The sequence below is a fragment of the Solanum tuberosum genome, unplaced genomic scaffold (genome assembly GCF_000226075.1).
Source record: "Solanum tuberosum cultivar DM 1-3 516 R44 unplaced genomic scaffold, SolTub_3.0 scf00127, whole genome shotgun sequence".
In the NCBI taxonomy this organism is placed as follows: Eukaryota; Viridiplantae; Streptophyta; class Magnoliopsida; order Solanales; family Solanaceae; genus Solanum; species Solanum tuberosum.
In genome coordinates, this window is record NW_006239058.1 from 162977 (window position 1) to 186332 (window position 23356).

Genomic DNA, 23356 nt, shown 5'->3' on the forward strand with positions numbered 1-23356 from the left:
AAATAACCTTTATTATTTCAAAATTGCGTAAAAGATATTACAAATCATACAACAATAATTAGCAATTTAGAATGTTAAAAGACATAAAAAATTTTTTACCATAGTTAACAATAATTAAAAGTTTAAATTATTTTAAATTAATATTAAAGTTTGATTAACTTTTTAATTTTGTCTTTGTCACATAAATTGAAACAAAAAATGATACATATTGGGCCCGTGCTAGCACGGGCTCCGATGTCTATATATATATATGATATATGATGATATGGCATATGATATATAATATATGATGATTAGCATGTCTTATTTCTATAGAAAATTTTAATACATTTTAAATAGTACAAAGTAGTTTTATACTTCAAAAAAAAAAGATCTCATTACCATCATCTAATTCAAAAGGTTTGTTAGAAAAAGAAAGTAAAAGGAGAAGACAAACCTATGAGGAAGAAAGCCTTTTTACCGTTTAATTCCACGTTGCATCAGACCTCGTGCCTTATATAGGGTTACAACTTAACAAATAAAGTTAAAAAATAGAAACTAAAAAGTAGTGGTAAAATACGGGTAAAACATTGAAAATATGCCACACGAATATAGCTAAAATAGTAAACATGAAATACATAAATTGACTAAGTGGTTGTTTGGTAGAGTGAATTAGCAAAAATAATGTAAATATTAGCTCTGTATATTAATTGTTTTTTATTTGGTACTCTTTTTCAGGCAATGTATAACTAATATTTGTATTAGTTATATACTCTATTGTCTATTGAGGATTGTATTACTAATAATATCATGAATATCTATATATTGATTTATATTTTTTCAAATTACTATATTTAAATTGAATCGATCATAAAAACTAAAAGTATGAAATTTCTACAAACATCGTGAAATGCATATTTGATAAAAAGATTAATATATAAATAAAATGTCATAAATTATTAAAATATTTGACAAAAAAAAATCTATAAAGTCTAATTAAAACATGACTTGCAATGTGAATTCAATATTACTAAAACAAATGAAACTGAAAATATAACATAAAATATAAATTCAGAACAAAAAATTTAACATAATACTCTTATCACAAATTTCAACATAACATACATAAATATAATTATTTTTTTTTTTTTTAAAAAGAAAACGTAAGTCTATAACATTACTTAACAATAAATTCTATTTTAATTTAAAAATTAGAATACTAATAAAATTATGCTAATGAGAAAATAAGCATGGAATAAAGAAATAGATAATACGAAAAAATTACATAAAATCACGTGAGGTAAGATTGAGAATGAGAAGAAAATGAAATATAATAATAAAAAATAAAAAATAAACTTTTAGAATAATAATAAAAACTTAAAATAATAGAAATAAAAAAAAACAAAATAAAAAATAGAAATAAAAAGAAGAATTTAAAAAGTAATCAGCTGGTAAACAATTCAAGCCTCTCCCTGTGAATTGGAGAGCATAATTAGCCCAGCTAATTACACCAATTATTTGCTGACCAAGTAATTATATGTTCAACCAAATATGACCAACGATGTAATTACATCAAATCTAATTACCAGGGTATCCTTTCAAACAGGCACTATAGGACATTTTGGTACATTTGACATAATTTTAATTTAGAACTATAAGATTAAAAAGTTTTTTTTAAAAAAATAAAATTTCGTTTCAAGTCAAACTAAACAATTCTTTTTGAGATGGAAGAAGTATAATTTAATTGTGTTTACAAAAGTCTAGCAAGTGGTTGATTAACAGCAAGGTTTTGAAACAAGAAAATAATTCAAATAGACGTGGCATGATTTTGGTGGCTGACAAAAAGATGAAGTTCAGCTATTGACCCTGACGAACTAGAGTGTGTGATTCGGCTATTGATCAAATATGTGAGTTATACTAAACAAACATATTAATCTTGAGTTTTTTCCAATATCCAGAACTGATTTTGTTCGATTTCAGTTGAATTTTGAAGATTTTTTTTTGTTTTTTTTTTTGTGTTAGGGCATACAAAGAAGTTGCAATAGAAGCAATAGAACATGCTCTAAAGGCCCTAAGAAATCGGCATTTAGTGGAAGAAGGGGATTATGCCCCTATTTTGGCTGCTTTCAATAGGTCTCCCATTTTGCAGGTGCTCTTCTATTCTCCATAGTCAACTTTTTTTTTTTTTACTTTTCGAGTTCGTAATTTGGTTGATTTAGTTTTTTCTGTGCGTTGAAAGTAGCAGGTTCGAGTCAATTCCCTAAATGGTCATCCAAGTTTAGGGAATTGCCTTGAAATATCATTTATGTTTCATTTAGGACCAAAATATCACTCAATTATCACTATTTTCCTCCAAATATACTTGACACTTCAAAAATTTCACTCTCTCCTAGTTGGCATGACATGCCATTAAAGATTTTTTTAATAATAGACTATTTAATTCATTAAACCATTTAACTAAAATAATGATCATATTATTGTTTAAAATATATTAGTTATTAAGAATAAATTTTCATACTTAAGAATCTTTTATCATAATTAAGCTTTTTTTTTTTTTTTTTTATGTTATGAAGATAGGTTTTTAAAACGTACTATAATATCATCAATTTTGAATATTTATAAACACATAGGTTTTTAAAACGTACTATAATATCATCAATTTTGAGTACTTATAAACACATATATTCAAAAAAATATTGATATACAAATCACTCATGAATGCTAACTTACATCAATTAATCATAAATTGTATAATGAATCAATAATATTAAAGGTCAATTAACTATTACAATAATATTAATTGTGTGTTTTGAAATTCATACTTACAATATATTTTTTCCGAAAAAATAAAAATTGAATAATATTATATTTTTATCCAAAAAAAATAATACTAAATACCTAAAAAGCTCCTTCTATTCTAGTTGATATGTCATGTCATTAAATCATCCTTTAAAAAATAATAGACCTATTTAATTCATATGTCTCTACAAAACAAATACATAAATTACATAAGAATTTATGAAGATTATAAAAAAAATCTAATTCCTTTATATATTTTTACCAAACAAAATTCAATGAAAAAATCTCTGTGCGCAATTATTACCTGGTAATTTTTAAAAAATTTAAGTAAAATATTTGAAAATTTTAAGCAATTTTTTCATAAAAGTATTCAAATAACATTACCTGATAATTTTCAAAATTTCTAAGTAAATTATTTGAAAATTTTAAGCATTTTTTTCATAAAAGTATTCAAATAAATTTGTAAGGTTGACAAAAAAAAGTTGGTAAGAAAGAGAAAATTATTATTTTAACTTTTTTAAATTTATTTTTTATTTTTATTCTTTTATTCTTTTATTCTATATTATATTATATTTTATTTTAACTTCTCATACAATTAAACACCAATATATATTCTTATCTCATCCCAAATTCATGAAAGTTTCAAAAAGCTATTCTTCATAGCATAAAAAAATAAAAAAATTAATTATGATAAAAACTTCTTAAGTATGAAAATTTCTTCTTAATAAACTAATATATATTTTTTAGAAAATAATAAGATCATTATATTAGTTAAATGGTTTAATGAATTAAATTAGCCTATTACTAAAAAAAAAGACTTTAATGACATGTCATGCCAACTAGGAGAGAGTGGGACTTTTGAAGTGTCAAGTATATTTGGAGGAAAATAGTGAGAGTTGAGTGATATTTTGGTCATAAATGAAACATAAATGACATTTCAAGGAAATTTCCTAAACTTGGGTGACCATTTAGGGAATTGACTCTAGCAGGTTCAGATGAACCTGGTGACCGTACGCCACATATATCCGCTTCTGACTGTGTCGGTCAGGGCGGATCTACATGGATCCGAACCCCCTTCGTTGGAAAAATTACACGGTATATATATGATTAATTTTTTGATTTATACGTATATACCAATTGATGAACCCCTTGAACATAAGCTAGGGGCTTGGTTTAGTGGTAAAGGGAATTCAAGAATTCGCAAGGTAAGTGCTGAGTCGCGGGTTCGAGTAACAACGTTTTTTCCCCATATTTCAACTGATTTTCATTTTTATTTTCTAAATCAATGAAAAATCTGTTTTGTTTGAAAACCTATTGGGATTTATACTATTTTATTAGATATTAAAAAATAAATTTATTTTCTATTTTTATAAAATAAGTAAAACTTATAACGTTTTTTAAGTTTTCATAATTAAAATTAAAATACATTCTCTCATACTCATTTTAAGTCAAATGTTTAATTTATATTTGATTAAGGAATAATATGATTATAAGTAAGATTAAATAAATAAGAGTAATCATTTAAAATTTATAATAAATACGATTGGCAAAGCGAAGCCCGGTATTTAAGTGGAGAAGGGTAGAGGGGCAGGCCCATTATCTACCGAGTTTAGAAGGCTGTGATTGGTCCAAAGGGCGGGTCACAGACGGATTTCTCGGTTATCAAAAATAAAATACAATAAATAAATACGATTGTCGCGACATTTTTCAATCTTGATAATTATTGCGAATTTTATTGCTACAATATGATCGGATTTAGAAGTATTCCTTAGTTAGTTTTGAAAATTGAATAACGTTTATATACAACAATGACAAAGACAAGACCCATAATTATAGTTTTAAAAAATACATTCTCTCATACTTATTGTAATGTTATGTCAAACACTAGTCTCAAGGAACGTGCGTTGCACGTTTGTCCCTTATCATTTTTATATAATTTTGTTTATTAAAAAAGTTCAACTATAATATAGAAAATGTTGAAAATCAACAATATTAATTACCTTTTATATTTTATTCATTAAATAATAAAACACACAAAAGTGAGACATTGCATTTTCCATCAAACAATAAATATATGAAGTTAGTTAAGATAATATAGTATCTAATGGTATGAATATGTCGATGAATTTCCTACTTGAAAAAATAATAAATACATGTAAAAGCCTTTGATGAAATTAGCAAAAACATGATAAAGAAATAAATATAATTTTGTAAACCCTGCAAATAAAGCACAATAAATATATATTTATCTTAGCCCCAAACATTCAAAGGTAGGAAAACTTATTTAAATTTTGAATATTAACGTATATCAAATTTGATTTAATTCTAGTAATTGATGAAATAACAAATATAAAAATATTTTTCAAAATTTGAGCTTAATAAATTACATTTCTCTTTTAATAATACTATTATTTTAAATGAAAAAAAGAAAGATTTTGATGAACAATAATCTCGCTGGTCAATAATTTCCAATACCACGTTGGCCATACATATATCATTTTTTTTGGTTTCCCACACGGTATCCGGAGCTCACATTGGAGTTTCGACTAAATTCGGATCGCGCTCTACAGGGCTCATTCGGCGCTCCCAACAGGATTTTCTTCATAACCAGGGCTTGAACCTGAAACCTCTAGTTAAGGGTGAAACACTCTCACCAGTACACCACAACCCATATTGGTACATATATCATTTTTTGACAAGTACCTAAAATGGCTGGAAGATAGGGAAAAGATCACTTATTATATACTTTATACAATATTGTAACGTAAAGAATAGGAAAGGTTGTGGGAGAAAATTATTAATGCAGAAAAATATTAACATTAATCAACAATAAATAAGGAAATTATATTTAGAAACGTTTTGGATTGTAATTAAGGAGATTATGAATCCATGTTCAACCTTAATATATTGAATTTAGAGTGAAGCATTAAAGTGTTGTTGGAATGAGTTTAGCGGACAGAAGTTAAGAGGACCAACAATTATAGCTCATTAAGATATATAAAATGGCAAGTTAAGATGGAAAGTTGAGGAGTGAGGTTCAAAATGATTTTGGAAAATGCTTTCCTAATTTTTTTGTTTTTTTAAGAGATGTCATTTTTTCCTTAAATTTGAGGAAAAGAAGTTGATTTGAAAAATATTTTCCAAAACATTTACGCCAACCAAACATGAGAAAATTGAAAAACCTTTTCCTTCGTACCAAAGACACCCTTAGTGACCATTGATATTTATGTAAAGAGAGAAAAGAAGATAGAGAAACTCTTGTTGAGTTGAGTGATTAACGACATACATGAGAGTTCTTTGTATATGAGTTGGAGCAAATAAATAAGACAGCTTCCCTAGTTCTTCTGATTCTTAATAATTGTAAGATAACGAAAAATCTCTATGTAATGTTGTTAATGGTTTTCTTGACTTTTAATATGTTCCCTCAAAGAATCTAATCCAGTCATGAGACAAACTGATTTTGCACTGACTGACTTGGCAATGGCACAATTGCACATACATCAGAAATGACTGGAATTGAGGTGCATGCTACCAGGTTGATGACAAAGACTATCATGCTGTCAGCATAACCAGATCGTGTTCAATTCATAGTGCTGACTAAATGATATGACATTGATTGGGCAAATGTGAGCCATTAATTTGACAGCATAAACTGCTAGCTTGAAACCTCAGCAACATGAACGGAGGACTTCAGGGCCACGGTTTCACCTTTTCATTCATCTTAACTAGATTAAGCTCTGGAAGATAGAACTTGATACCAAGTGAAACAAGAAAAAGAAAAAACTGTTGTTAATTGGTGTGATACAACATATAAGAGGATTCTATATGTAGGAGCTTTGAGCTAATCAAATAAGGAAAGTTTTCTAAATCTTTGTGTTCCGTTTGTTAGGACATGATAGTGGAAAATGTTTTACCGAGTATTCTTGTCAACTCTCTTTACTTTCAACAAAAACGTAATTGTAAGAATGTTTTGTGATATATTTAATATTTCTCTTGGCTTTTAAGCAGTTCATATTTTGTAGTTTTTTCCAGGTAGTGAGTCACTTGGCATGCATGATGTAGAGTTTACTTATTGCCAATAATATCGTGCTTAAGGAATGAGATGCAGGTTAAACTGACCAACTGCAGCTTTCTACATAGAAATTTTAATTACCGGTGAATGTGGAATTGTTTGCACTCAGTCACTTCTCTTCTAACTATGCGTTGCTGAGAAAGTTATCCGTGTGCTTATGTAGTTCCTGTGATTTTAGGGTTCAGAGTGGAAAGAGAAAGCTGAAAATCTTGAAGAGGAACTTCAACAGTGTTACAAAGCTCGAGCACGACTGTCAGAGGTGCTTGTGGACGAAATAACTGAATCCAGAGCATTAAAATCTTTAGTTCAAGAGAAGGAAACTCTCATTACTGACCTTCAGAATGAGCTAAATTCAGCAAGGTGCTATTCTCATCCTCCTAAAACATTTGCTGTCCTAAATTACACTCTTCCCTTTGCGAAAAAAAGAAAGCACATGAAAAGTAATAGAAGGACAGAAATAGAGGAATACACTAGGATTGCTTAGAATTATGATCCTTACCAAAAGGTGATTCTGTTTCAAGCTTCTGAATGAACTATCATGTTTAAGATTATAAAATAGTATCTTAGTTTCCCAATTTAACAAATAAAGTTTACTTTGGATGTCCTAAGATGAGCTCAACTGTTTTACTTTGGTTGCCAGGATGGAGTTTAACTGCTCAATTCTTTCATTGATGAGTGTGCAGGGATGAATGTTCACGTTTAACTGAACTTCTTGAGGGAAAGAGTAAATCTTTGGACTTGATTATGTCCAAGCATCAGGAGCTTCAGGCACAACGTGAAGCAGTTACTCGGAGAGCAGAAACTAAAATATTGGTTGACCGATGGTGGCTGCAGAAGATGCAGGATGCTGAGCGCCTTAACGAGGTATTGAGTAATTCTTGCTGTTTATCCTTTTGTGTGCTTTGCTATTTGTGGTTCTTTAACATTTTGAACCTCTGACTTTTCATACAAATTGAGTGTTCATCACGCTTCGTTACTGTTAGAGAGCTAAGATGCATATTTCTGTTGCAGTAATAAACTGTACTTTAATTAATAATGTATCACCAATTCAAGAAGCCTTATTTTGGCTTCTCGTCATGGAGATTTCTCTACACTTAATATAACCCTCAACCTGTTCAGTTGTTCTTATATCCTTCAACTACTGTCCCTGTTACCCATCCATGTGGCACATTCTTTCTTTTATGATGGTGGTGTTTGTGCCGGCTTGTGTATACCTCGACTACTCCACTAGTATCTGGTACCTCCCACCAGCATAGGTACCGAATAACTCTATCCATCAAGGCTTAGGTAGATGGGAGAAATAATCTAGAGTGTATATCACTACTGGGATTTGGAACTCCATGCGGTTTTCACTCACTTCATTGACCACTAGGTGACACTCTTGGATGCTATCCATGTGGCATACTCTATCCATTTTAAGACTTCAATGATGAAGAACTACTACTACCAAGAAGGGGAAAAATGAAAAATAAAATGATAAAGAACTATGCTAATATTTTAAGTATAATCTAGCCTTAGGTTTTGGACAGATGAATGACATAAAGCCACCATAAGATAAAGGAGTATCATATCTTATGAGTGCTCAAATATTAACAACTTGTGGTTCTCCAAATATTTGGGTAAGAAAGCGCACATACTGAAACTCCAGATGCTCGACATTTTACTTTCCGTCATGCTGGAGTGGCTGGTGGTGATCGGTGTAGGATTTTATTACTGGGGTATCTCCAATATCTTCGTCTCATAATAACTATTTCATGTCAGTATAATGCAAAATTTCTGAGATGTGGAAATGAACTGTTAGTAAGGGTTATTATTGGTTTGTCAACATGTATTTATTCAATGAATGGTAGATGGCATCTTTTGCCTTTTTATTAACAGGACTTAGTGACTGTTTGGTAGTAGTTCTCCATGCTAAAACTTTTAATCATGTTGTTCTGCCACCAAAACGAGGAGGCGAGCTCCATCTCTTAACAAGTTATTCTACAGCAAATCTACCCTGTAATCTGAACAAAATTCAAATCTTTGACAAGTTTGGCTAATCCAAAGGAACTGCCAATGATCATTTATTCAATTCTCCTAATAGAATAATAGGGTTAGGGGCACTATATTTTCAGTCAGTATTTTTTATATGTTTTACAATGATAGGTTCTCTTGCATTTTCTTATTTGTTATTTTTTGTGTTGCTAGTCTAATGCTCTCTATGAAAATATGCTTGATAAGTTCAAGATCGCCAGTATAAAGAAACTTCCTCGTCCACAAGTGGACGGTGTTGTCCCCCAAAGTGAAGATGCTGCAGAAGCTTACTTTGACTCTTCCATTCCCAGTACATGCTGGCAAAGGATCCCCGCCCATGATGGTGGATGTGCCTCGATTCTTTTTGATTATAAGTCCAGTAAATTGATAAGCGGTGGGGAGGATCGGGAAGTTAAAATTTGGGATACTAGAAGTGGATCATTAAGTAACATTCTTTATGGTTGTCTGGGTTCGGTCCTTGATCTTTCCATTACACAAGATAACAAATTCATCATAGCAGCAAGTAGTTCAAATGACTTGTATGTGTGGAATGCAAATTCAGGCAGGATACGCCATATTCTTACTGGGCACAGCAACAAGGTTTGTGCAGTTGATGTGAGCAGATCTTCAAATCGCTATGTGGGGAGTGCTGCTTATGATCGCACAATAAAAGTTTGGGATCTGCAGAAGGGTTACTGTAACAACACTATCATATTTCACAGTAACTGTAACAGCCTTTCGTTAAGCACGGATGGACTGACTCTCTATTCCGGTCATGTTAATGGTAATCTTAGATTATGGGATGTTCAAACAGGCAAGCTTCTGAGTGAAGTTGCTGCACATTCAAAGGCTGTTACATCAGTTTCACTCTCTCAATATGGAAACATGATATTAACCAGTGGGAGAGATAACTTGCACAATCTATTCGATATACGCACCCTTGAAATTTGTGGCACTTTCAGATCAAATGCAAATCGAGTTGCATCTGATTGGAGCCGATCCTGTATTAGTGCCGATGACGGTTATGTTACTGCAGGTTCTGTAGATGGATCTGTTCATATTTGGTCAGTATCAAACGGTAAAATGGTAAGAACATTGAAAGAACACACATCCTCTGTACTTAGTTGTTCATGGGGTGGTTTTGGTAATCCTTTGGCAACCTCAGATAAGAGTGGAACCATATGTATTTGGTCATGATATCAGTTCAAAGATTGCTCAGTAATTGAGATTTCAGTGAGGATCACGAGTGTCATTGTTGATATTAGTTTTCTTAAAGCACAAAGTTGGTCATCATAGTGATTGTGAAGCCATAAATGAGCATCGTCCATATATAAACATCATGCCAAAAGGGGCTGACATTGTAATATTAAGCTTTTAAGCTGATTTTTTTAGATATCTTTTGTTGATATTTGATTGGATTGTGGATATATTAACTGTTAGTTTTTTGTGGAAAAATAAAGCGGTCTTTCGTGGTGATAATTTTCATGTGTGTGTGTATATTCGTGCTCACAAGTTTGGGTCTTGAATAATCAAATATTCTCTCTATCCCAAAATAAATTTTTTTAAAAATTATCTCAAAATAAGTGTCGCATTAAGAAATCAAGACTATAAGGGGTTGTTTGGCTAGGAACAAGTTATTTTAGGGTTAATTATCTTGGAATAAGTTATCCCACTAGGTATACGGAATAATTTATCTGATACAAATGGTGGGATACTTTTAAGTAGCACTCTCTCTGTCCATTTTTACTTGTGCACTATACTAAAAATAGTTGTCCAATTTAGAAAACTAAGAAATAATTTATCATTTTATATCTATTCTACCCTTAATATTAAATATTATTCAATATCTAATATATTTTTCAAAGTATCAAATTTAATATATTTAATGGGTAATATAATAATATTATCTAATTAATTAATGGGTCAAATATGATCTCACTGGGAACAAAATTGGTTAGATCGGTATAAAACGGGGCACACAACCCGGCCCGACCAAAAAACCAAGGTCAGCTGCTATAGGAAAAATGAATTCATAATTAGCTCCTTACGAATCTGAATTTCGCAAATTGGGTGTGTGATTCGGCAAATTGATCAAATATGTAAGTTGTAAACATATTAATCTTAAGGTTTTTTCAATATCCAAAACTGATTTTGTTCGATTTCATTTGAATTTTGAATTTTGAAGATTGTTTTTTGTTTTTGTGTTAGGGCATACGAAGAAGTTGCTATAGAAGCAATCAAGCATGCTTTAAAGGCCCTAAGAAAGCGGCATTTAGTGGAAGAAGGGGCTCATGCCCCTGCTTTGGCTGCCCTCAATAGGCCTTTCGTTTTGCAGGTGCCCTTCTATTCTTCCTAGTTGCTTCTTCTTTTTTTTTGTTCTTTATCGAGTTCGTAATTTGGTTGATTTAGTTTTTTCTATTATGTTTTATGACTTTATTGAGTAATGATTACTTTAAAAAAAGCAATTATTGAGCTGTGCGGAAAGGATCTGCAAGAAGTTACCAACATTAATGAACGTTTTGTATCCAATTTGGCATTTTCATCTGTGTTTTGTTTGTTAGACACGAAAATTATAAGTGCATATCATGTCTAGAGGTGGTTCCGGGATTTAAGTTTTTAGTGTTCAAAATTTAAGATTCTGAGGATTGAACCTTATTATATCTTTGAAGTTTTAGGTTCATATCTACTATTTGTTGCAATTTTCATGGAAATTCATATATAAATTTATTCAATGCGTTGAAAGGACCATAAGCTACATATATCCGCCTCTGACCATGTCGGTAGAATTTCATTGTTTTTTTGTTTTTTTTATCACAGTCATTCATAGTTAGGCTTGAACATTAGTTGATTTCCCTGGTTTTATGTCTGAGTGGGATCATGGGGGACTTCCAAAATTTTCAATTTAGATGTATCTTTCATCTGTTGTTTTATGTGATCTTGTATCGATCTTACTGATTGAACGAACATGAGTTCATTTACCCGAAACTTCCCAAGTTTGAGCTTTAAACAATCATGTATTCTGCTTACACTGGCGCTGGAAAACAACTTGCTTTTGGTAGTGTTTAAAGACCAAGTTACATGTGGATGGACCTTGTTCCCCAATCAGTTATAGGCACCAGCTCCTTGTTGGCAATAAAACAAAATTAAATGAGAAGTTAAAAAATTGAAAATGAACATATAGTGACCATTAATGTTTATGTAAAGAGAGAAAAGAAGATAGAGAAACTCTTGTGAGTTGAGTGATTAATGACATACATGAGAGCTCTTTGTATATGAGTTTGAGCTAATAAATAATACGACTTCCCTAGTTCTTCTGATTCTTAATTATCGTAAGATAACAAAAGATCTCTATGTAATGTTCTTTATGATTTTCTTAACTATGTTCCCTCAAAGAAACTAATCCAGTCATGAGACAAACTGATTTTGCACTGCATGAGACTGGCTTGGCGATGACACAAATTGTGCATACATCAGAATTTACTGGATTTGAGGTGATGCATGCTACCAGCTTGACGACAAAGACTATCATGCTGTCAGCGTAACAGATCATTGTTCAATTCATAGTGTGATAATATGATGTTGAATGGGAAATGTGAGCCATTAATTTGACAGCATAAACTGCTAACTTGAAACCTCAACTCCATGAGCGGAGGACTTCAGGGCCATGGTTTCACCTTTTCAATCATTTTAACGAGATTAATCTCTGGAAGACAGAATTTGATACCAAGTGAAACAAGAAAAGAGAAAAATGTTGTTAATTAGAGTGTTAACAACATATAAGAGGATTCTATATATAGGAGCTTTGAGCTAATCAAATAAGGGAAGTTTTCTAATTCTTTGTGTTCCTTTTGTTAGAACATGATAATGGAAAATGTTTTACGGAGTATTCTTGTCAACTCTCTTGACTTTCAAGATCACTTGGTATGCATGATGTAGAATTTACTTATCGCCCTTAAATCGTGCTTAAGGAATGAGATGCAAGTTGAACTGACCAACTGCAGCTTTCTACATAGAAATTTTAACTACAACCTGTGCATGTGGAATTTTTTGCACTCAGTCACTTCTCTTGTAGCTATACATTGCTGATAAAGTTGTCCGCGTGCTTATGTTGTCCCTATGGTTTTAGGGTTCAGAGTGGAAAGAGAAAGCTGAAAATCTTGAAGTGGAACTTCAACAATGTTACAAAGCTCAAGCACGACTGTCAGAGCAGCTTGTGGTGGAAGTAGCTGAATCCAGAGCATCAAAATCTTTACTTCAGGAGAAGGAAACTCTCATTACTGACCTTCAAAATGAGCTAAATCAAGCAAGGTGTTATTCTCATCCTTCTAAAACATTTGATGTCCTAAATTACACTCTTCCCTTTGCGACAAAAAAGAAGCACGTGAAAAGTAATAAAAGGGCAGAAATAAAGGAATACACTAGGGATTGCTTAGAATTAGCTGGACAAAAACTTCAGTAATATGATCCTTACCAAAAGTTGATTTGGTTTCAAGCTTCTGAATGAACGTTCATGTTTAAGATTATAAAATAGTATCTTAGTTTCCCAATTTAACAAATTAAGTTTACTTTGGATGTCCTAAGATGCGCTCAACTGTTTTACTTTGGTTGCCAGGATGGAGTATAACTGCTCAATTACTTTCATTGATGAGTGTGCTGCAGGGATGAATGTTCACATTTAACTGAACTTCTTGGGGAAAAGACTAAAGCTTTGGAATTGCTTATGGCTGAGCACCAGGACCTTAAAGCACAACTTGAAGCAATGACTCTGAGAGCAAACAATGCTGAGGCAGAAAATAAAACGTTGGTTGACCGATGGATGCTGCAGAAGATGCAGGATGCTGAGCGCCTTAACGAGGTATTGAGTAATTCTCTCTGTTTATCCTTTATGTGCTTTGCTATTTGTGGTTCTTTAATATTTTGAACCTCTGATTGTTCATACAAATTGAGTGTTCATCACGCCTCGATACTGTTAGAGAGCTAAGATGCATATTCTGTTGCAGTAATAAATTGTACTTTAATTACTAATGTATCCCAAATTCAAGAAGCCTGCATTTATTTAGGCTTGTCGTCATGGAGATTTCTCTATGCTTACTATAATCCTCAACCTGCTAAGTTGTTCTTATATCCTTCAACTACTGTCCCCGTTACCCATCCATGTGGCACATTCTTTCTTTTATGATGGTGGTTTTTGTGCCAGCTTTTGCATACCTCGACTACTCCACTAGTATCTGGTACCTCCCACCAGCACAGGTACCGAATAACTCTATCCATCAAGGCTTAAGTAGATGGGAGAAATAATCTAGAGTGTTTATCATTACTGGGATTTGAACTTGTCATGTGGTTTTCACTCACTTCATTGATTGACCACTGGGCCACACTCTTGGATGCTATCCATGTGGCACGCTCTATCTTTTTAAGACTTCAATGATAAAAAACTACTGCTGAAGAAGCGGAAAAAATGATAAAGAACTACGGTAACTTTAGAAGCTTATATTTTAGTATAATCTACTGCCTTTGGGATGTGGACAGATGAATGATATAAAGCCACCCTAAGATAAAGGAGTATCATATTTTATGAATGCTCAAATATTAACAACTTGTGGTTCTCTAAATATTTGGGAAAGAAAGCGCCCATACTGAAACTACAGATTCTCAATATTTTACTTTCCCTCATGCTGGAGTGGTTGGTGGTGATCGGTGTAGGACTTCATTACTTGGGTATCTCCAGTATCTTCGTCTCATAATACTAATTTCATGTCGGTATAATGCAAAGTTTCTGAGATCTGGAAATGAACTGTTAATGAGGGTTATTATTGGTTTGTCAACATGTATCTTTTGCCTTTTAATTAGTGGTGGCAAATGGGCGGGTTGGGTCAAATTTGGGCGGGTTGAAAATGGGTCAACACAAAATGAGTAAAAATTCAACCCGCCCATATATGATATGGGTAAAAATTGTTTGGGTAATAAATGGGTTGGGGAAAATACTAGTTTTTGCATATTTACCTATATTTTCATATATAAATAGTACTTTACTTAAGAATTTCAATATGGAGAAAATATTTTAGTCTTTTTTTAGATGAAAAATGTTGAAAATGCTTCATTTTGTTTTATTGTATCATAAAAATAAAATAAAAAATCCTATAACTTTTCAATATAAAATAAATTTATGTAATAACAAGGGGAAAATATTTTTTAACTTCAAAGTAAATGAATATTTTCATTTTAGGACTAAAACATGCTTAATGCACTTTAAGCAATGTCAATACTAATACATGATTTGCTTATTTTACACTATTATTTATTATCCAATATAAAATTAAACAAATAAAAAAATATATAATTATAACTAACAAAAGAAATGTACATTTAAAATATATATTTTTGGAGGGCCAAAGACTTCACCTTTTCAATTATAGTGAAAAAATAATAGTTCTATAGAATAACATAAAAAGGAAGAGAAGTTACATTATTTTTAGTGATATCATGAATTTTGAGTAAATAAAAGTTAGAAGCTTAACCCATTTGGCTAATCCATATTTTACCCATATTTTTATGGGTTGAATATGGGTATCAACCCATATTTTACCCATATAAAAAATCACTCATCCAACCCATTAAAATATGGGCGGATTGGGTGTGTTACCAAAATATGGGCTCATTTTGCCGGCACTACTTTTAATTAACAAAACTTAGTGACTGTTTGGCAGTAGTCCTCCATGCTAAAACTTTTAATCATGTTGTTCTGCCACCCGAAATAAGAGGCGAGCTCCATCTCTTAGCAAGTTATTCTACAGCAAACTTATCCTGTAATCTGAACAAAATTCAAATCTTTGACAAGTTTGGCTAATCCATTGGAACTGTCAATGATCATATCTGCAATTCTCCTAATAGAATAGTAGGGTTAGAGGAACTATATTTTCAGTCAGCATTTTTTATATGTTTTACAATGATTTACCCATGATAGGTTCTCTTGCATTTTCTTATTTGTTATTTTTTGTGTTGCTAGGCAAATGCTCTCTATGGAGATATGCTTGATAAGGTCAAGGCCGCCAGTATAGAGAAACTTGCTCGTCAACAAGTGGACGGTGTGGTCCGCCAAAGTGAAGATGGTGCAGAATTTTACGTAGAATCTTCCATCCCTAGTACATGCAAGCAAAGGATCCCCGCCCATGATGGTGGATGTGCCTCGATTCTTTTTGAGTATAACTCAAGTAAATTGATAAGTGGAGGGCAGGATCGGGCAATTAAAATGTGGGATACCACAAGTGGATCATTAACCAACAGTTTTTATGGTTGTCTGGGTTCTGTTCTTGATCTTTCCATCACACATGATAACAAATTCATCATAGCAGCAAGTAGTTCAAATAATTTGTATGTGTGGGATGCAAATTCAGGCAGGATACGGCATACTCTTACTGGGCACATTGACAAGGTTTGTGCAGTTGATGTGAGCAAATTTTCAAGTCGCTATGTGGTGAGTGCTGCATATGATCGCACAATAAAAGTTTGGGATCTGCAGAAGGGTTACTGTAACAACACTATCATATTTCACAGCAACTGTAACAGCCTTGCGTTTAGCATGGATGCGCTGACCATCTGTTCCGGTCATGTTGATGGTAATCTTAGATTATGGGATGTTCAAACAGGCAAGCTTCTGAGTGAAGTTGCTGCACATTCACAGGCTGTTACATCAGTTTCACTCTCTCGGAATGGAAACATGATATTAACCAGTGGGAGAGACAACTTGCACAATCTATTCGATATACGCACCCTTGAAATTTGTGGCACTTTCAGATCAAATGCAAATCGAGTTGCATCTAATTGGAGCCGATCCTGTATTAGTGCCGATGACGGTTATGTTACTGCAGGTTCTGTTGATGGATCTGTTCATATTTGGTCAGTATTAAACGGTAAAATGGTAAGCACATTGAAAGAACATACATCCTCTGTACTTTGTTGTTCATGGAGTGGTCTTGGTAATCCTTTGGCCACCTCAGATAAGAGTGGAACCATATGTATTTGGTCATGATAATCAGTTCAAAGATTGCTCAACAATTCAGATTTCAGTCAGGATCATGAGTGTCTTTGTTGATTTTAGTTTGCTTAAAGCACAAAGTTGATTGTGAAGCCACAAATGGGGCTGACATTGTAAATACCACATGTTTTTAAGCTGAAAAAAATTAGATATCTTTAGTTGGTATTGATTGCATTCTAGATATGCATCATGCACTGTTCATTATTTGTGTAAAAATAAAGTGGTTTTTCGTGGTAATAATTTTCATTTGTATGTATTGCCGAGCTCAGAAATTTGGGTTTTGAATAATCAAATATTCTCTCCATCCAAAATAAGAGTTATTTTGGTATTAAAAAATTATGCTAAAATAAGTATCGCATTAGAAATTCAAGACAATAATGGTAATTGGTTTGAACTATACCCTTGTATTAAAAAACTACTAATAGAGTTCAATTCTTAAGAAATACCTAATAAGTAGGAATAATTTAGTAATTATATCTTACATTTTTTTTAATAGGTAAGAAATGAGCTAAAATGATACTTATTTTGAGATGGAGGAAATAATTAATTTCGGAGAATCTTCCAACTGATTAGGTAGAAAGATAAGAGTTTTAATCACTTTAAGCTAACACTTATCTATGATTTGCTGTCATGCTGTGATTGCATGGGGGTAAGACCATGGAAGACTAATTACATTTGAAAACTTAGAACAGAGGCAATTGTTTTGGAGTTTAAGTTTTATACTCTTAACGATATAAACTATACTTGTATAATCAGGTCACTTATACCTTAAAAAGGTAATTGCAGATGATTTTTTATGATAAGTATCAATTAATAACATGAAAAAATGGTTATTAACCTACTACTATCAGGGCGGAACCACCTTAATTGGATACCCTTCATCGAAAAATTATACTATATATACACGTAAAGTTTTGACTTATATTGATATATATGGTATTTTGGACTCCTTGAAATAACAAAGTAACCTGTAGTGTAGATGGCTAGGGCTATTGCAAACCCACTCGCTTCCCATGTTCGAATCCCTGCAAACAGGCATAAGTTTAACATAAATGTTCAGTAGCTTATTGGTAAATAGTGTCAAGCTTCTCTTGAGTGACCCAAGTTCAAATCTCACAAAATAAGGATTTCTTTTCAATTAAAATTGAATTATTTTCTTAAATTTTGATACCTTTTCCTTGTGGAATAAGATTTCTTATATTTTAATACATTTTCCTTGTGGAATAAGATTTCTTTAAATTTTAATACATTTTCCTTTTGGAATAAAGTTTTATTTCTCTATAAATAGGAGACCCATTTACCCAAATTATATCACAATATTATTAAAAATAGAATCTCTATAAATCATCATTTTTAAAAAAAAATATTATTCGGACCTCCTTCATAAAATTACTGAAGATTTCCTTAAATTTTAATACATTTTCCTTTTGGAATAAGGTTTTCTTTCTCTATAAATAGGAGACCCATTTAACCAAATTATATCACAATATTATTAAAAATAGAATCTGAAATAGAATCTCTATAAATCATCATTTTTTTAAAATAATTTACTATTCAAAGTTTGGACCTCCTTCATAAAATTTCTGGCTATGCCACTGCCTACTTCAAGGTAGATCTACAATATTACAAGTTGTTTCATATATTTATTAAGAAATTGACTAAATACCTCTAAATATTTTATTGTAAATTTAATTATTATATATTAATTTGAAATTATTACTGAAACTCACAAACTTCAAATTCTAAATCCGCACCTAAATGGAGCAACTCACAGCATGCATAAAATACAATAGATGACATGTAACATGTTTACATACGTTGCTTCATAGTTTTGTTTAAATTGTCAATGAAGCCAAGGCATTATTTTTATCAAGCAAACTAAAACTAAAACAATGACAAGCCGCGTTATTAAAAGCCTTTTCCTCTTATTTTCCCCTTTTGAAATGTGAAAAGTTAATGGATTAGAAACGGTTCAAACCCTCTATCTATACCTTAACAGAAAACATCACTGGCATGTTCTAGTTAATCACTTATAAAATAATCCCATAATACATAAACGTGCACGTTTAACTTGATTTATATCTAAGTTTTTCAATTTCGAGTGTATATAGGTGAACATATGTGTCCTACATAACATAATATATGTAGGGTGTGAATAGCCACATAGGACATGTAGGACGTATGAAATATATGCATAATACGTAAACGTGGCCGTTTAACTTGGCTATACCCTCCAATTTTGAGTGTATACAAGTAGATGCACGTGTCCTGCGTATCATAATTAACTTGACTTAGGGATGGCAATGGGCGGGGAGGATGCGGGGTTGAGGCGGGGCGGATTTAAGGTTGTGGGAGGGGGGGGGATTGAAGTGGGTTTTTTTAAAACTAATGTGGGGCGGGGAAGGTTGCGGGTATATGTGATTTTATGTGGGTTTAAATTTAATTTAAATTTTTATATGTTAAGAGTGACATAGCATTACTTATTAAGATAATTTCTTTAAAGCTACTAAAATATTCAAGATAGTAAATGAAAATGGTTCGATAAAAAATAATTCAATTTCTTACTTTGTTTCCCAATCGACCTCTAAAAATAAAAATTTATGTCACTATCCTATTATATTAATACAACTTAATGAAAAAATGAATTTATTTTTAGTGTCAAACTTAACTAGAAAAAGAAAATATTAAAAAAAAGTATGTGGGGCGAATTCATGCAGAGCAGATCTATGCGGGGCGGGATGGGGCGGGTTGAAAATGAAAAAAAAATGTTATGCGGGACAGGGCGGGGGGAATAAAAATTTTGCGGGTTAAGCTCAACCTGCCCCGTCCCCACCCTACACCGCCCCATTGCCATCCCTAATTTGACTTTAGCTAACATCTAAGTCCTCTAATTCTGAGTGTGTACAAATAGACAGACGTCCCAAATAGACACATGTGTCCTAGCATAATACAAGCTTTAGGGTTTATTAGGCATAATGTCAATTAAGGCAAGTTAAAAGAATACGTTTATCTATTATGCCTAAAATATACTTCTATATGAAATTATGGTAAATGCAAAGAACTAGACTAACAAATAAGAGCGCAAAACATTAAAGATCTACCAGAGAATTTTTAAAATTGAAAGAAAAAATTGATATTTTCTTGTTTTCATTTGGTTTTAATTTTTAAATTTAAAAGGCGACCAACAAGGAATATTGATTTGGTTTTGATTTTAAATAAAAAAATATCTGAAAAAATTAAACCAAACCGATTACATATATAAATACCTATTGAAAAATTAAAATTATTTAATATTGATTTTTTGATTTTCAGTGAAAACCCTTGAGTGGGACCTTTTTCTTTGGTAATTAATGGCTTTTATTACCTACCATAAGAGATAAGAGATATGTATAATTTTTTTTCTTTTTCTTTTTTCAGCTCAAGTTAACAAAACAAAAATAACATAGTTGGACAACAACAACAACCAAAAATAAAAAAGAGAAAAAACTTTAAAATGCTTATGATTGCCATAATAGAGTTACACTTCGTCTGACCTATTGTATTTAACTAAATTGAATTTAAGTCTTTATAATAAGTAATATTTTCTTCCTTTAATTTATGTAGAACCACATTAACATTTTAAACATAGTGTTTTAATTAAAATGTTGTTAAATTAATCAAAGAGGAAAATATTATTAATTAGTTGAATGGGCTAATTATAAACATTTCTTCCCGCAACAAACTACTATCTTTTTTCGCCGACCCTTCAACAAGAATTCATTTGTTTTTTTTTCTAAAAAGATATCTCAAATTCAGTTATCACAAAAAAGGTCATACATCAAGGTCGTGATGGAATGATTTGGATTTCTCTATCCTTAGTAACAAGTTTCCAGTTCGAGCTCCTCGGAATGAAAAAAATCATGTTGCGAGTGTTGTCCCAAAAAATAGTCTTTGCAATGCGCAAATCCAAATTTAATGGGACTCCAATACACAAACTTTCTACCTACAAAATACATCCACATAGGTCGTAATGGGATGGTTCAGATTTCTCCATCCTTAGTGACAAGTTTCGGGTTCGAGCTCCTCAAATGAAAAGAAAATCATGTTGGAAGCATTATCCAGAAAAATAAGTCCTGCAATGCGCAAACTCGAATTTAATGAGACCCCAATACACAAACTTTCTACATATAAAATACATCAGCATAGTTCGTGATGGGATGGTTTAGATTTCTCCATCCTTAGTGACAAGTTTCGGGTTCGAGGTCCTCAGAATGAAAATAATCATGTTGGAAGAGTTGTCCCAAATAATAAGCCCGAATCGATATTTAATGAGGACCCAATACACAAACTTTCTACATACAACTCATGACATATTATTACAAAGTCTTTTAACAATATAACTAACGTTCGTCATTCTCTTTTAATAACCAACAAATTAACGTGTTCAACTTGCAAACTCTTTTTCACCTTTTATTGCATAAAACCATTCCTTCTAACTGCTCATTGCCTCACTAAAAAAGTTACCTTTATTTCCTTCTTTATCTGTTAAAAAGTTTTCTTCTGATCAATTTGTAAAAACCAAAAAACCCCACACTTATAAATTGCATTTGCTTGTGTAAGCAAAATGTATAGAAGACCCATTGCTTCATAACATCATAATTTTATTTCCATATTTTCACTTCTTCTTTTATTATTGTTGAGTGTTATTTCTTCCCATAAGCAATCAATCACTTGTTTCATTTATCTATAAAAGGCCTCCTCATAGTCATCTAAAATTATCACATTTTGAGTCTCTCTTATCTTTCAAAATGAAGAAGTTGTTTCTAGTTCTTTTCTCTTTAGCTTTGATACTTAGGCTCGGGGAGAGTTTCGATTTCCACGAGAAAGAATTAGAGACTGAGGAAAAATTCTGGGAGTTGTATGAGAGATGGAGAAGCCATCACACTGTATCGAGGAGCCTTGACGAGAAACACAAGAGGTTTAATGTGTTTAAGGCTAATGTTCACTATGTTCACAACTTCAACAAGAAGGATAAGCCTTATAAGTTGAAATTGAACAAGTTTGCAGACATGACTAACCATGAATTCAGACAGCATTATGCTGGTTCCAAGATTAAGCATCATCGTACTTTGCTTGGAGCTTCACGAGCAAATGGAACTTTCATGTACGCCAACGAGGATAATGTCCCTCCTTCTATTGACTGGAGGAAGAAAGGTGCTGTCACTCCTGTCAAAGATCAAGGCCAGTGTGGTAAGAAATTAGTAACAAGTCATTGATCATTTTCTTTTATAATGATAGTGTACGTTCAGGTCAGTTTGTATGCATCTCGACTATTCCACTTAGTATCTGCTATCTCCCACCACACAAAAGCCCTTACATCATCTAGTATAATGACATATAAAAGGGTAAACAAATATGACTTTCTGGAATATGATAGCTAGCTGATGGAAGATCTTTTTGTGTGTTATAGGAAGTTGCTGGGCATTTTCAACAGTGGTCGCGGTAGAGGGGATAAACCAAATCAAAACAAAGAAATTAGTATCTTTGTCGGAGCAAGAACTTGTTGACTGTGACACTACAGAAAACCAAGGATGCAATGGAGGATTGATGGACCTGGCATTTGACTTCATCAAGAAGAGGGGAGGCATCACAACAGAGGAGAAGTATCCTTATAAGGCTGAAGATGACAAGTGTGACATTCATAAGGTAAGACTCTATTGCATCAGTAGGATGTCTGAATCAGACTAGTCTTGTTTCTAATACATGGGAATGGATTTTATCGAATTAACAGAGGAATACTCCGGTGGTTTCAATTGACGGACACGAGGATGTTCCTCCTAATGATGAGGATGCACTGCTTAAAGCAGTAGCCAACCAGCCTATTTCTGTAGCTATAGAAGCTTCAGGTTCTCAATTCCAGTTCTACTCTGAGGTAAAATGATACACCATTGTCTCTTATGTTCAAAGGTGTTTACTAGCTATAAACATTTCTGAAACTGTAAATATGGCAGGGCGTATTCACCGGAGAATGTGGTACTGAGTTGGACCATGGTGTGGCGATTGTGGGGTATGGCACAACCGTCGATGGAACCAAATACTGGATTGTGAAGAACTCATGGGGAGCTGAATGGGGAGAAAAAGGATATATTAGGATGCAGCGCAAGGTTGACGCTGAAGAGGGGTTGTGTGGTATAGCAATGCAACCATCCTACCCCATCAAGACTTCAAGCAACCCTACAGGATCTCCTGTAACCACACCTAAGGATGAACTCTAAGTTAAATGCACTCAGCCTCATCTGTGCTTATTTTAGTCTTTATGCAAGTATTAGGCATCTACCCAGAAAGATGTCAATTTACATAAGATACACTTAATTCCATGATGTCAATTTGTAGTGTTCTATAGACAGCATTGGAATTTGATTTGATAAAGTTCATCTAAATATAATGTTTGGCCTGTAGACAATTGGGAATATACTTGT

General features: G+C 32.4%; 3 protein-coding genes and 1 long non-coding RNA gene across 7 annotated transcripts; 3 read left to right on the forward strand and 1 right to left on the reverse strand.

Moving 5' to 3' along the window:
• Positions 1-1776: 1776 nt before the first annotated feature.
• Positions 1777-10342, forward strand: LOC102600265 (autophagy-related protein 16-like). Of its 3 annotated transcripts, none has more exons than XM_006351375.2 (5): positions 1777-1886; positions 2002-2128; positions 7029-7210; positions 7534-7714; positions 9038-10342. In XM_006351375.2, coding segments are annotated over exons 1-5 (1515 nt in total). In that variant the 5' UTR covers positions 1777-1884; the 3' UTR covers positions 10061-10342. The 3 variants fall into 3 exon arrangements, with proteins under 3 accessions (XP_006351437.1, XP_015165976.1, XP_015165977.1); XM_015310490.1 differs by having other exon boundaries at positions 9110-10342; XM_015310491.1 differs by lacking the exons at positions 1777-1886; positions 2002-2128 and adding exons at positions 2135-2224; positions 3768-3873.
• Positions 10343-10827: 485 nt separating this feature from the next.
• LOC102600593 (autophagy-related protein 16-like) lies at positions 10828-17150 on the forward strand. 2 transcript variants are annotated; one of them, XM_006351376.2, is made up of 5 exons: positions 10828-10962; positions 11072-11198; positions 12990-13171; positions 13523-13718; positions 15870-17150. In XM_006351376.2, coding segments are annotated over exons 1-5 (1530 nt in total). In that variant the 5' UTR covers positions 10828-10960; the 3' UTR covers positions 16893-17150. The 2 variants fall into 2 exon arrangements, with proteins under 2 accessions (XP_006351438.1, XP_006351439.1); XM_006351377.2 differs by having other exon boundaries at positions 15942-17150.
• Positions 17151-20724: 3574 nt separating this feature from the next.
• LOC107061359 (uncharacterized) lies at positions 20725-22042 on the reverse strand. Its single transcript, XR_001473931.1, has 2 exons — positions 21956-22042; positions 20725-21010 (listed from the first exon to the last, which is right to left on the reverse strand). It is a non-coding gene; the product is annotated as an uncharacterized lncRNA (long non-coding RNA).
• Positions 21450-23303, forward strand: LOC102601167 (vignain-like). The gene is made up of 4 exons (XM_006351378.2): positions 21450-22127; positions 22348-22583; positions 22669-22809; positions 22889-23303. Exons 1-4 carry the CDS (start codon positions 21686-21688, stop codon positions 23150-23152), a joined length of 1083 nt encoding a protein of 360 aa, XP_006351440.1. The 5' UTR covers positions 21450-21685; the 3' UTR covers positions 23153-23303.
• Positions 23304-23356: the final 53 nt, after the last annotated feature.

What these genes read in the sequence shown, in the direction of transcription:
- LOC102600265 (XM_006351375.2), top strand. An exon ending in AATGAGCTAAATTCAGCAAG is followed by an intron (nt 7,211 to 7,533) that starts GTGCTATTCTCA and finishes ATGAGTGTGCAG; the next exon opens with GGATGAATGTTCACGTTTAA. An exon ending in ATGCTGAGCGCCTTAACGAG is followed by an intron (nt 7,715 to 9,037) that starts GTATTGAGTAAT and finishes TTGTGTTGCTAG; the next exon opens with TCTAATGCTCTCTATGAAAA.
- LOC102601167 (XM_006351378.2), top strand. Translation starts at nt 21,686, where the DNA reads ATGAAGAAGTTGTTTCTAGTTCTTTTCTCTTTAGCTTTGATACTTAGG. An exon ending in CAAAGATCAAGGCCAGTGTG is followed by an intron (nt 22,128 to 22,347) that starts GTAAGAAATTAG and finishes TGTGTGTTATAG; the next exon opens with GAAGTTGCTGGGCATTTTCA. An exon ending in AATTCCAGTTCTACTCTGAG is followed by an intron (nt 22,810 to 22,888) that starts GTAAAATGATAC and finishes TAAATATGGCAG; the next exon opens with GGCGTATTCACCGGAGAATG.
- LOC102600593 (XM_006351376.2), top strand. An exon ending in AATGAGCTAAATCAAGCAAG is followed by an intron (nt 13,172 to 13,522) that starts GTGTTATTCTCA and finishes AGTGTGCTGCAG; the next exon opens with GGATGAATGTTCACATTTAA. An exon ending in ATGCTGAGCGCCTTAACGAG is followed by an intron (nt 13,719 to 15,869) that starts GTATTGAGTAAT and finishes TTGTGTTGCTAG; the next exon opens with GCAAATGCTCTCTATGGAGA.